Source organism: Trachymyrmex septentrionalis, unplaced genomic scaffold (assembly GCF_001594115.1).
Source record: "Trachymyrmex septentrionalis isolate Tsep2-gDNA-1 unplaced genomic scaffold, Tsep1.0 scaffold17, whole genome shotgun sequence".
Taxonomy (NCBI): Eukaryota; Metazoa; Arthropoda; class Insecta; order Hymenoptera; family Formicidae; genus Trachymyrmex; species Trachymyrmex septentrionalis.
This window is the reverse complement of record NW_017304864.1, coordinates 859492-874771: the sequence shown is the minus strand read 5'-3', so window position 1 is coordinate 874771 and position 15280 is coordinate 859492. Positions and strand designations below refer to the sequence as shown.

Sequence of the window (15280 nt, the reverse complement as noted above, 5' to 3'; positions counted from 1 at the left end):
CATTGATTAATTTTCCACAATGTAGAAAAATAAGTTTAACCACATAAATAAGTTGATGTGCTATTAATACTTTTATAGAAGCCTTTTATAAAGACGATTATTATTCTAATTTAAAAGTGATCAAAATTATATATTTGGTAACTGGACGGATGAGAACTAAAAAGATATTTGAATACTGTGCAAAAAAAATGATTTTGCTGAAGTATTTAAAGATTTAGCTAGATACTGATCTGCAAATAGTTTTGTTGGATCGTCAAAATAATTATGTAAAACGGTTAAGTGATGATGACAGCGCTGCAAAAAGTTTTAACAGTCTAGCAATCAGTTGAGCGTCCTACATAATTATTTTGGTGGTCCAAATAAAATTATTTTCAAATCTATATATACATATATAGCTGAAATTTTAAATACTTCAGCAAAATCGTTTTTCTATGCGGATGCATTCATGGCATTTTAGATATTCAAGATGATAACACATTGTTGATTAATTTTTTACAATGTAAGAAAAATTAGCTAGATAAATTGACACGCTATTAATAATTTTATAGCAGCTTTTCATAAAAACAGTTATTATTCTGGTTAACGAATAATTAAAGTTATGTATTAGGTAATTGAACTCATGATGATTAAAGAGATATTCGAATAATGGATATATTCGTGACATCTTAGATAGCCAAGCAGACTAATGATACAACAATGGATAACCACTGAACATCCCGAATGATCATAGAAACTATTGATGTAACAATCAATATCTACCTCTATATAGTCAATGAGTGCGCGTCCATGGCTGAAAGTGGATGAACAGTGACGTTTCCATGGAAACATCTCAGACAGGATCTAATTAGATGCAAATAGGATTCTGCCAGGATTAGTTTTGAATCAATGACCATGTTTACAGAAAACAATTCAAATTATCTGTAATGTGCCAACTTAAGCGTTAAAACAAAACAAAACCTATTCTCTGCTTTGAGATAAAATATTTAAGCTGCTTTAAAGTTCAGAGCTTAAACTCTCATTAGTCACCATGCGAAACCTGGACGTTTTAGAGAAGCGAATTATTTTTTGAAAATAATTTATCAGTACTGTAATGAACGGGTAATTAACACGAATGAGTCTAATTAACGTAAACTTGAATATGATATCCTAGTTATAACGTGGATTAGATCGTTCACGTTATTCAATCAGTACAAACTTTATCCGTGCTCATCCGCACTTTATCAGAGAAAGATTTTCCCGCTACTTTAAGGAAGACGCGATATCTTCCATTACTCGACTCGGTAGCATGATATAATTCGGTAAGCCGGTTACGAGAACGGCTCTGGATTATTTTCTGCGGTTCTACTTCGGTACCAGCGCACCACGTGCCATCCCACAAACGTCGCGACGGCCTAATTGAATTAATAGGAAGGAGCTCGGAGATTAGGCCCGCGATTGCACGGTGGGATCAGCAAAGTCTCCGTTCAGTTTCCAACTCACGTTTGGGCACAACGTGGATTACCGTTTTTCATCACGCTGGATTTCGGCACGTCTCGTTCGTCTTCGGAATAATAGATCCCCGTCTAGCCTCGTTCATTTTAACGAAAGCGTTAAACCTAGTGAACCCGCGATTTCGTAATGCACCATCGAACGATCGATCCTAATTGGCGGCGGCTGGTTCGTTAATCGCCGGAATAATGTAGAGTCTCGTAGTTTAATCATTTACGAGCACTTCGGCGAAGTCTAACGGCGCTGGGAAACCAATCAGAGGAGGTATACGATTTTACGTCTTGCAGAAGCAGGGTATAACGTGGCCAAGGTTTAGTGCCTTGATTAATACGACGGTGTCGATAAGTCGATTTAGATACGCTCGATAGAGTTATAGGAAACGCGGTAAGAGTTTAGCACAGGATCACGCGACATGCTTAATAGAGAATATGTTTCTTGTAATATTGTCATGCTGCTAATTTTTTTATATTTTCTGAGGAAAAATTCAATACAACGATAATGCAGGAAATTAATTTATTTCCAAACTGCATCGAATACGATTTGCTGTCGATATTTCACTCAAAATTATCTTTATTGGATATTGCCGGAAAAAGAAGACGTTCTGATTAAAAACGAGAAGGTATCGGCGCGAAGTTTTGCTTTGAAAAAGAGAGCTTGGAAGTTGGAAAATGGGATGTCTGGTGACTAGTTTAGCGGATTTATCGTTGCTCGATTTCGATCGAGATTGGAATCAGAACAATGACGTCGTGTTTCCGCGCAAAAAGGAAATGGCGTCGCTCGTACGTCAATTTGGCAATTACCGCTCGCGATGTATATCACAGTGCATGATTTTTAATTGTCCACGCGTTATTTCGCTTTCGTATCGATAATCACCGTACTATTCTAATCTCTATGAAGCGATACTGAATAGATTCGCACGCAAAGCTAATAGACACTCGATAGATTATAACGCTCGTGGATTTCTGATTGCATTAATTATGATCGCTCTTGCTCATGCACAAACTAATTAATCGATCAATTAGTATCAATAACATTCGTTGTTGTACATTCCTGCCGCCTACATACGGCATGTTTTATCGAATTCCGTAACATATTCTGCCCCTCGAATTTAAAACTCTTTTCTCACTAATTTTATCATGCATTATTAGTCTCATCGATTAACGGATAAAGAATGGAATCATCGTGTGATATTCATTGCACAATGCATATGAAAATAAATTAAATAATATTAAAATAATATTAATATATTAAATATTGATAGATTGAAATACATGTCGTCGCTTTTATTGCGTGATAAAATAAAATTGATATTAATATAAAAAATACAATAAAAGTACATTTTTGTGATATTTTTATGTTTATGCTGTCTCTTTAATGATAATTTAATAAAATTATCTGATCTCTGTATGAAATAAATACAATTTTTACTATCTATTGTGTGTATTCTTAAAACTTCCTCGTGATCTGTAGTTATACAATCTGAATTAAATTTTAGAATTTCAGAATAACAGACAGAAACAATTGAATCAAGTTATTCTTACGTTATTCTTCGCGTAACTTTGGAGAATTGTTCGACGAAAGTAATCGATAGACATCACTATCCGAGTTACACTCCACATGTCGCCAGGCATTCTGAATCTCGGACGTGGGAAAACTTTTTTCACTTGGCAATACGCGATCGGCTACTTTTCATTTTTGCTTTTACTTCTTTGCTCTCTCTTTCTCTTCCCTCAGTAAGAAACTTCGACAGAACTTATGCGATAACCGTCACTTCGAATCCTCCCTGCTTCTGTCGTATCGAGTCACCCATATTCCAAGAGTGCTAGAAGAAAATCGGCCACCGACGAATTTCACGTCGGGTACCGTGCGACACTTTATTTTCTCTCAACCTTCTCTTTCGTTTTCGATCTTCGGTCTCTCTCAATGTCAAAAAGTTTCGTACGTCTATACCATAGTAGTATTATCTCTCTCATAATAAATTCATAGCCCGCGAAGTTATAATAATGCCGCCCGGCAATACCAAATGACATTATGATGAAAAGTTTCGTGACAGTTGAAACGAAAAAAAGAGATTTGATTAAATACGATCTTATTAGAAGGAAGAAAAAGAGAAAGAATGGTACCAAATTTATTCCTCTTTCCAAGAGTGAGGCGAACGGCAAAGATGAAGCGCTGAAACGACTTCACGTTTTTCTTCAGTCTTTTCCGTTTTCATTTTTCTGCCATACTCGAGTCTCGCCCGGTCTGAAAAATTGCCTCTCGAAGTAAATTCATAATGCTCCGACTTATAATAATTTCACATCGACATCGCGACATCGTCGTCAAACGATTTGTTCCTTGGCGAAAATTCTTTTCGATTTTCTTTTCGAAATGCAAAAAATTAATGATGATATCGCGATCAAAAGGAAAAGAAGATGATATAACACTGTTCAATGCTTACTTACTGTGATATTTACTTATTGTAATATGTTACAGTAAGTAACGATAATTATCTTTGAATGAAGAAAGTATGAATGTCGCTTCGAAATTTTAATGTCTCAGTTTCAATTAACTTTTCACAATAGCTTCTCAAGGTTGTTCGTTTCATAAAGATCTCTTCCACGTTATTTCGTCGATGGTGAGTTCCTTTCTCTTTTCGAGACAATTTTCAAATTCTCTTTGGATATAAATTTCACTCACTATATCATACATAAAACTGCTTCTAAGAAAAGTTAGAGTTTTATTTAATGGAATATGTATGTTTGCAAAAACTGCTGCTTGTATTACAAAGAATATGATATATAATTCTCGTATATGAACAAGTTCTTGTACTAATACATACACGATCGCCACTTGAAATATGTATAATATTCTCAACCATGAAATCGCTCGAAAAAATATAACCAAAAATATTTCCCTTCCATTTCCACGCACGTGTTTTGGTATGTTTACGAGTTTAAGAAAAATGCATTCTAACTCGCTATCCTAAAAGGAACTGCAGTCCATCATAGTACTACCGAATAAACATTTCCTCGCGTTTTCCTTTCGTTTTATAACTTAACGTCAATGCCAATGAATAACCTTCTCGTTTCCCCAAGTGGCCTGTGTTCTATGTAAACTGTTTTTTCTCGTGTCCGAATTATTATACGAATATATCTCTATCGAATCTGAAATATTTCAGTTTTTGGGCTATATCATCAAGAGAATCTTCAATATTTTTTTCAACATATACTCTTTAAAATGTAAATTTCCGTAACTTTTAAGCATAACTTTTTTTCTGCCATATTTGATTTTTTTTCCAAAATATTCTCGTCGCTCTTTGATTTTTACGAAATCTCCCGTTACAAGTTGAAACCATAAAAAAATCGTAGCAATCAACCTATGAACTCACTACTTTCGTAGCGGGTTTCACAGTTGGATTGGTTTGACAACCGTGCGATAGTCGAAGCTCAAAGAACTAGTTGCGTTGTCACAACTCGTTGGAGAAGAGGTCGGACATCGCGCATTCTCGTACAATGGAGAACAATTTTCCGAGGGTGAACGTTCCAACCTGATGTTAGCTGGATATGGTAAAATCGTCCGAGGCACGTGAGTCCGTGTAGGATACAAGCGCGTTGGAGTTCGCTAAATCGAAATTCCATCCTCCCACAGGTCATACTCGTGTGGATCGTCCTCAAAACGGAAGTGTCCACTGTTCCAGTCCCGCGATTTGGTCGATAAATAAAAATTGATTGAATGCTATCATTCTCCTGTGATTCATTCGTGTAACTCGCAATTTTGTCATGCCATCAAGTCAACTGAAGAGAAAAACAATGTTTGTTGTGTTTTTGTGAAAACAAGATTGTAAAAAGGTAAACAATCTAAGGTAAATTTTATTATCAATCTGAAGCTATTTATTCATTCTTTTAAAAAAATAAAGATAATTTAAAATTTATTTTATTTACAAAATTTGATCAACACTCCGTTATGCCATTTCAACGACAATGAGAAAAACTCGGCGAGAAACTACATTGTGGAGAATTAATTTTTTTAACAACATTCTTTATGGTTTTATTTATATAAATACAGCTGTTTTTAATGACAGCGTATTCATTTTATTTAATACGTTGCCTGGTTGTACTATTACAGTACCATATATGCGTAATTAAATCATCTTCTTAATGAATTCATTTTCTTAACTCTATTATATATCTAAAGTTATAATTTTACAAGATATGAACTAATTAAAGTTAGTTGACACAACTGAAAATGTATCGTGTGTTCTCGAGCTGGAAACAACCAATTAGCATTTAAATGCCAACGCCACGTCATTGCAATTCGTTCTTTCGTATGCGTATACGCGAATTTGCATTGTAAGCTTGTAAAGCTTGTAAGTACACACCGTGGACTGTTTATCTTTAACGAGATACCCGTAGCTCGATCTCAACCCGGGTTCGAGGTCGAGCAAAGCGAGGCGGAACGAATTTCGGACGGAGCTGAACCCTTCGGGACAGCAGAGTGGTCGGTTTGTTCCGAGATTATCGAGAAAACATCGCCGATAAAACGGCAAGGAGGTACTGCTCCCGCGAGATTTCCGTCGACAATTCCACCGAGGCGAGGCGTAGTTGCGAAACTTTTCCCGATTTACAATCGACTGCTACAGGTCGAAAATATCCTCCTTTTTTTTCTCTCTCTTTTTACCTCCGTGCCCGCGCACGATTTCCATTGCGCTCGAATCGCGTTTGCAGAGATAAATTCTCGTTCTCACCGGTGGAAACTGTTGGCCCGACGCGGTTCAGCCTCGGTCGATTTCTCTTCGTCGACGACGCCGTCCACGAACGGACGCGATGAACGAGAACGGATCATTGAGCACAGGTGGGCTACGACTGTTTCAGGAGTGACCATCTTGCTATCGCTGACGGTGTTCCTGAACCTCGTCGCCGAAACTTTGCCCCAGGTCTCCGACGCAATACCCTTGTTAGGTACAATTGAGTTTCTACACAGAGCGAATGTCAGAGTATTAAACCAACGAGTATTATCGGTTCACTACGAATGGAATCAATTCTGACGTAGAAACCGTGAAAGTTTAGCCGGATCTTCGGGGAGACTTCGTACGTGAATATTTGAGAGAAACGGATATCTTTTATGCGTTTATATTTTTCATGAAAGATTTCCATCCGCTTAAAATTGAATCACGAAGATTGAGAAATACAAAATATATTACTCCGAATTTTTCAATCCATCCCCCCCCCCCTCCTATATTTTTAATGCGTGTAAAATCGATCGCTTCTCCTCTCCTGTAAAAAATAACGTTGTTATGTCTTGGTACGGTATCAAATATTGCAATATTCTAACGTGCCGTTTGTTCATATCAAAATATTAGAACACCGAATAACAATTCTTTAAAACGCTCTCCATTTTTCGCACGTAGCACCATGAGCGATCGAGAATTTCCGGCTGACAAGTGTATTATACATACACATTATCTATGATATTACAAGAAGCACTTTAATCCCCCCGAAGATCTCATATGACGATATCGCAAACGGGTGTGGCGCCCTGCAGCTGAAACGGAAGTGCTCTCCCGTATTAAAAGAAGAATTGAAAATCATGGAATATTCGAGAGGCATTGTGTGGAAGAGAAAACTCGTTGTTGCTGGTTCTATTCTGTAAAGTTATTTTATACAAGAAGCGTATCGGGGTAAACAAACATTCGCCCTGCACTTGTTCATTTCTTACATAAATCCGCTGACGGGGAAAGATAGGAGAAGAAGTAGAAACATATAGCTTTCGAGAAAATCTTTACGAAACTGGATTAATTCTTATCAAGAAAACCGAATGCTAGTTTTGAAACACGGATACGTAATCGTCTCGAAGTGCAATCGTTTTATATTGTTGCTCGCGAGAATATGACTGCTGAAATTTGAAGAGTTTGATAGAAGAAAAAAGATAGCGCGTTTCTGTTTCTATTTTTTTTTTAAATTGAATATAAAATTAATTTTTTCAAACATCGGGAACGATTCAAAATTTACAAAGCTGTTTGTAAAATTGAGTTGAAAAGACATCAATAAGACATTATGATATAATTGGAACAATTTTTTTACATTATATATAATTTTTATTATTTTTTTAAATATTGTATTTACATACATTATTATTATTATTTTCATATTACCGAAAAATGTTGCAAACGTGAGGTAATTCAAGAGATCTGTTATCTTTCGTCGCTTGACAATCGCCATTTCAGATATAACTCTTCACAAGTCATAAAAATTCCACGAGATGGAAAAGTTCGGTTGTAACAGTAGATATCCAGATGTCGATCTACAAAGTTTACGAGAAATAATAAGATTGTGAGGGAAGAAGGGAGAGAAGGGACGACCGCCGAAAAGACGCCTTCAGAGAAGTCAGGATAGACAAGAAGCATGGAAGGAGCCAAAGTACGTTTCTAGTTGTTGCCAAAAACAAAAGTCGATGAAAGAAAAGAAGATAAAGACGACAGATATAGAGTTATTGCTTTCTCAGTGCGACTCTGAGATTCCCTCGTGTTAACTCCGATCGGCTTTAATTGAATAAGTTTGAATTAAACCCCCTAGCAACGCAAAAGAACGACGCCGTATTCAGCATACTTTGATAAATGGGCATTTTGTCTTTGGTAGCTGGCAGAACCTTTATTTCTCACCGTTTCTTTTTCAAGCAAGATAACTTCTATCAACATGTGTTTTTATATTCTAGACGCTGCTCTCTTTTACATTGTATAATCAATCCCGTTTTACAAGTATTGTGTGAAAATTGTGCTGGAAAAATATCAAAAGATACGAATACTTAATCCTCCGCAGCTAACACCGAAATCTGTAAGACTCATTTAATTAATCATCTAATTAATTTCAAAAAACCGAAATGATATAATTTGTATAAGAAAAAATGTGTACGAGTAAATTATTTTAATAACTAAGTTTATCTTAATAATAATTATAGTTCAAATTGCAGATGTAACATAAAGAATATAGTTAAACGGATTCGATAGAATATTTATCAATTTTAGAGGATTGAAGATTTACAATGCCAAAGCATAAAAAAACATAAAAATTTATAGATTGTTCCATTTATTATCTAAGTGATTAAATCAAATTTGAGTACAATTTTCTTATTAGTTTAAAAGTTATTTAATTTTTGTGTTTGCCTTGATTTTTACATAAAATCGCGTTTGTAATACTTATTTGCAAATTTGTTAAGAAAATAGCATTGCGAGTTGAATCAAATTTTTTTTATGTATATTAATAAAATTAATAAATATTTGTTGCAAAAATTTATTTAGATTCATTTACTTTAAGTTTATTTACAATATCTAAAACTGTAACAAAATATGGCGCTACATAAACTATGGTAAACCGAATTTTTTGTTTTATTTTTTTGCAATCGATTGCAGAGCATACATAGCACCAAAATTTGTTAGTTGATTTGTTTTGACTGATTTTTTGACCGATACTTTTAGCTAATGTGTGTACAAAACATCCTTAATTATTCGTGACGTATTTTCGAGTCTTATCATACCATATCTATTTTGCTTTCAATTAATGAATCTTCAATATAATTTTGAATCTAGAAATATTTTGTACATTATAAGTTTGTTAAAATTTCACATAATCCCTTATTATAATTATTAATTTATTGCTGTTTTAATTTTATTATGTAGAATAATTTTGATTTTAATTTGTATCAAACAAATCATCGGAAACGCGTTACAGTTTACGTTAGTGAAGTAAATTAACTAACATTAAAAGAGTTACAACTAATATTTGCTCCTTTCAGGCTGCTTTTTTTAATTTACTCAGAAATATTTTGCTCTTTGTGTAGATCTTCATAAATGGAATCTCACGTGCAAGTCACGGAAAGCTCATTTGAGAGTCGTATGTCATCGTCCACCGCGAGAGCTGATCGTAGCTGTCAATTCGTTAGTTCTCTCCTGTCCCCGCGGTCCATTCTCTTTTTTCGGTATTTGCGCCCGCCATCCATTTTGCGTGGGTGACGCCTTGACGGTTTTATCGAGCCGCGCTGATCGAAGTAAATTAAAACGCGTCAATCGCCCTGCTATTACGGATTCGTTGTCAATGTTGCGACTTTATAATCGGCAATGCGCCTTTACCCTCGCGCGGCATGCCAACTGCGTCGACAGAATAATACGAGAGCTGTCAAAAGAATTGGCCGCATATCTCTTCGGCAATGCTGACACTCTCGTGAAGGAGAGTCACGTCTTCCGTGCCCCTCGCAAAATTAATTAACAGCAATTCAGAATAGGTCGAAACAAGTCCTGTACTTTCTAGAAAGGAGGGAACTAGGATTGGCCGAGAGAAGACAGCAGCTGGGAATTAATATCTGTCGGCCGTCCACGGTCGAGAAAAACGACGCTGTCGGACTGGCGTCCATCGATTTCCGTGACGCGCTTTTGCATCCACGTCGTTACGTCGAACTCGTCGCCAGGCAAGAAATCCGATGCGCCCTCGTGTAACAGCGCGCGAGACAGCGTTGCAGCTCGGACATCTTTTTGTAGCTCATCGCTCGTGCTTTACACAATGTATACTTCGTATGATCCTCAAGCTATTTTCTAAATTTCCATTGCACATCGCACAGTGTTATTGTTCGTCGAAAAATATGTAATATTTTAACCTTACATATTTTTCAGATCTCGTACAGTTTTTCCTTTTACAAAAAATATCAAAGTGGCAAATTAAAAAAAGTTGATAAGGTAAATAGAGAACGAGAATGTTCTCTATTTTAATTTTAAATTTTTATGGTTTTAATTTCGTTTCGATGTAGTTCTAACAAAAGAGAAAGGAGAGCAGCGTCAAAATAAATTCTTATTAAGGACAATCAACGCAAAATTGATCAAAGGATTTACAGTTCACTTGTAAAGCAATTATTTAATTTTTTCCTTTGTTAAATTGCATTTCATGGGAATGTATTCGGAGCTCGGCAAGATGCATGCCAGAAAATTCATATTTCGAGGGACATTTTTTTTCGCAGAAGTTTAGATATTCCTTCTGCTATTATACGGCAGAATGTACTTCTTAAAACAAAGAAACTTGACGTGTAGCTAAAACGCGCGTGCACCAACTGACACGATGACGAAGTTTTCTGCAAGTTCGCATAGTGCTTATTAATTAGCAAATTCGATGCGAAGCACGTTCGAAACGTATAAAGCACGTTATCCTTTTATCGCACGGTCACTCGATTACTATACTTATCCCTCGAGGACATCGTAAAGCGCCATGATCAAATGTATAGGCGACTCACGTAGAATTCGAGGACTTGCATCGACATGGATAAAAACTAAATGCGGGCAAAATGCAAATTACAAAAAAAAATACAATCAGCTGGGTTCAAGTATTGAGTCCCTACTCTACGATACTTCTTATTCATTTTATTATACATGTATATTTGTTCATGTTCACGTATAATTTCTGTCCTTGTAAAAATTATAGGGTAAATATCTTAATGATTGAATTAATAAGAAGGAAAATGATCAGTTTTTTATTATTACTGATTAGTGGTTTTTATTATTATAATAATTAGAGAGAGAGTGGTATTACAAAAGAAATTAATCCATGAAACTTTTCGTCGGTCAAAAAATACTAACATATAAATCTAAAAAAAGAAATACTTAAATGGAATTTCATATATAGATACATTATATCGTACCGATTGTTTCAGTAACTATAAACTGAAATTGTTTAATTTAATTTTCAATTTTTGTACAATCAAAAAAAAATACTACATGTTTAGATAAATACGGTACAATATTAAAAAATCCGAAAGTGTAAACGCTGTCTTACTCAAGACAAGATGAAAAAAAAACGAATGAAAATATAATTGTCCCTGTGACACTTGAAATAAATAATTTTGTTACAATAATTTGCAATAAAATTTGTCTTATTTATTTTGATATGAAATATTGAATTTCTTTTTAGTTTGCTACTTTTCTATTATTGTCAAATATCTTAATAATTACAAATATATTGTTAATTTTTTCAATCGCTGGGCACATTCAATTATTGGGATATTTCCTTTAATATCATTCACAAAATATATAAATAAGCGAATTATAAATAAACAAAAATTCATATCAATGTAATTAAATTACATGTTATAAGTAACGTTAATTATCCCATGTCTTATACAAATTTTACAGTTTTCCTTAAAATTCATTTTCGTCAATAAATAACGCAATCACGCCAAAAGTTTAATCAAACAATGAGTGATAATGACGTTTCCGTATTTCCGACTGAGTGGCGGCAGTGCGAGAAACTACCATTTCTCTTACAAATTGAACGCGCATTTCACGCGCAGCAGCAAAGCTCGACCCTCTGTTCTCCTCTCAAAAGGAAAGATTTGAAAAGGGAAAAAAAAAAAAAGGGAAGCTCCGGAAAACGTTCCGGCGTACGCTCGCCTCGTCTCGTCCCGTTTCGCTTCGCGCGCGGTACGACGCGACGCGGTTCATATTTTCTCATTTCCCCCGCACGGATGGGCGCTGCCACGCGCCGACATTGCTTCGCCCGTTTTACCATGTCTAATCTAAGCGGCAAGATGCACCCTGAGTTCCTCGCGCTTACCAGCGGCCTTTCCCACGCTTCCCAAGCCGCGAGACGCGACGATTCCTCATGCCGTCGGCACACAACGCTATCCCGCGCATCTCCATTTATATACACTCGCGAAAATGCGAAATTCCCGTCATCCCCACACCAGCACCGTCATTTCGGATACCGCTTACCTTTTGTCGTCGCAAACACGAATCTCAACTTAGCGCCAGTTGCGAATGCGCAGTCACCTTTAACACGCGATATCGAGCGCCGAGATTTTCCCTCCGACGCAACCGTTACATTTAACAAAATGTCCTCGGCGTTTCAGTCGAGAAACTTGGCGATACGCGGGGGAGGATAGAATTTAATGAAGTGTAATTAAGCGGAAAGCCTCGGAATTTGTTTCGAAACGGAATAAAACGCAATTGAGAAAGTAGAGACGTCTAATATTCATGTACCATCGCATTTTTCTAATGAGTGCTCGATGTACCAGCACTGAGAGTTACATAAAAACAAGGCGATAAAGGCGGGCCGAAAGAGTAAAACGAGTTTTCTCTTCCACCATGTATTGTAATGAGCAACTCTCGCAATGCAAATTATATATGCATACATCATTGCGAGATTCACGTTGGAAATTAGCACGTTGCAGCAACAGGACGAAGCTCGTGAAATCGCCCTCGCGAACTGAAATGAACGACTTCGAAGTCCGAGCTAAACTCTTCGCAAACGCGAAATTTGTGCGAACGAGGCAGCACGAATGTGGATGGCCGAGTGTGTGTATGTGTGTGCGTAAACGATGCACAGCTTTATTTCTTTACTTCGCTTCGAGTTCTCCGAGCGGAAAAATACGCGCACCTATATTTCCTCCAGGACGAGAATATAACTCCGATTTTCGCGATCTTCCGCCTCACCGATCGCATCGAAACGATCCTATCTTTATGCCGGAAAGTTTCGACGTGTTAAGTGCCAATGAAATATCTCCTTATAGGATGGACTGCGCACTTTTAATTGATTCTTTCATTACGTATATATTTCGTTATATTTTTATTATATATTTTATTATTTTTTACCGCGTACCATACATATAAGAACTTCAAAAACTCTTAAATTTTCATATCACAGCATTCGATTAATCATATTATGACGCGATAATGGCAAAATCATTTAGATCAAAATTTTGTTGGTGTCTTTGAATCGATGAACAATAATGAAGTTTGAGAATATTCAAAGATGAGACGATATATGCATTCAATATAATATTTAAAAATGACTTAACATATTAAACTAAAACTTCGATTTGATTGAATAATTCAAGATTGAAGAATAGATTGGATGAAAGCTAAAAACTCGTAGCTCAGAGGGAATACAGTGATTGGAGCTAAAGTAACTGCGCTTCCTGACGATCGAGAAAGTTACCACCGAAGCAAGGTGGTGTAGGAGTGAATCAACGAGCGAGTGTTCAATCTAAAATCCAATTCGTCCTCCACTCTCATCCGCCGTTATTACATGACACATAGATAGATAAAAGATTTATTATGTCTAGCGATCTGCTCTAGATTTACGATAAAATCTGAGTACCATACCCATACGTAGACCGCAAGATTTATTATATTGCTATATATATGAGTAAAAGTTGAAATAGGTAGGAATGACAAATGAATTTCAATCGTAAATTCCAATTTATCCTCATCTACTCATTCTTATTACGGACTGATAGATCCATCCATGATTTAGACGCTTTAAATCGAATCTTCCGAGCGTTTGAGTTGTTATCATCGTAAACAGAATCGCGCTTAACTTGGCACCGAGCACGTGCGAAACTCTCCGGCTTGAATTGGCCTGGCTTTCTCGCTCTCTCCTCCGAGAAATGGAACCGACGAATACGGAATGTTTGCAACCGGAAGACCGCGTGTGTGCCGCGTTCCGCGTCTCTCTTTTCCGGAAAGAGAAGAACGAGACGATATCTGTTTTCGTCGGAACACGCTCGACTTGTTTTACGATTATCCTTGACGGTCGCGAGCAGTTGCCTCCTCGACTCGAAAACGTTCCTCATTGTTTCTAACATCCGAAACAATTTAATATCAATAAGGGACAATAAAACTCGGGGATAAGAATAGCGCTGCGTTGCTATTACTTCATCATATGTGAAAGAACGTCTCTGATTAAAAAGTTCTTGCGATACTGCAAAACGCGCTTCAACGCAATTTTTTTTACGTGAAACAGCGAGGAAAATCGATCCGTTTATTCATCTCTCGTCCCAATGGATCGTGTAAGCTCTTACTCGGGGGAAAAAAAAAAAGAAAAATTCTTCAAACAGAAACTGTTTAACTCTTATCTCTCTCACGGGCAAAAATTGCATATTTGCAATGTTCACGTTAGAATTAAATTTGGAATAAATTCAGGGTAAATTCGGAATCTCGTAAATCAATTACACTTAAGAATTCAATTTGGAAACGTAATATCGAGCAGTGAAATATAGTACTTTTAACTGTGCTTAGAAAGGTTAATAGATATTTATAGATTCTTCATTTACACGACATTTTTCTTCTTCTTTTTTTTTGTTTTTTATCAAAATTAGTAAGAAAATTGTTTTTTTAATGACAAGATGGCGCCTAGAGGGTTAAATGAAATTCTTTTTAGAAGGCATAGCGTGCTTTGAACAGTTTTAAAGTTAGCATTACATGAAAGACAGCAAACTCATCTGGTATACGAAATAGATTTTGTCACGCTTTCTGGAGATAATAAATGCAAGCAATGTTCACGGTTTATTGTTGGGATATACAAGCAGCCTCTTTTCCGCGATGTCGCGATGCATCAGTCTTTGCGATGTACATGCAACCAGGTCGTCCCGGTTTCAATATCGGCTCGTCGCAAGACGGCGAGCACTCTTGTCTAGTCACTTTCCCCTCGAGCGGCGCACCCCGTATGTCTCTCCGAACGAGTCGAATAATTCACCTTACGTGCAATTGATTTTCCAATAAACCGCCGACGACATGGCACGAACACGTGCGCGTCCAATGGCATGCGCGAACAGTCACAAACCAAAAGGACAAATGTATGTAGAATACCTGAGAATGCCTCATCTCGCGTGTGGCCGCAATGCATCCGACACACGCACATCCCCTATGCGTACGTCGAATGCACGCAAAATGCTCCGAAAGTATTTATTCCCTATCGTATTTAAATGACATGCAATCGCATGAACGATTAACATCTCTCTCTCGTACACGATGTAGAAAATCCAGATCAACAAGTTA

At 36.6% G+C, this 15280-nt stretch overlaps 1 protein-coding gene across 2 annotated transcripts in view; it reads left to right on the top strand.

Annotated features, from left to right (window-relative positions):
• LOC108746404 (neuronal acetylcholine receptor subunit alpha-7) overlaps positions 1-15280 on the top strand; it is a 255845-nt gene that overhangs the window by 193618 nt on the left and 46947 nt on the right. For both annotated transcript variants that reach the window (XM_018483143.1, XM_018483144.1), the window contains one exon: positions 6342-6428. In XM_018483143.1, the coding sequence (XP_018338645.1) occupies positions 6342-6428 (87 nt within the window). The remainder of the gene's footprint in view (positions 1-6341; positions 6429-15280) is intronic.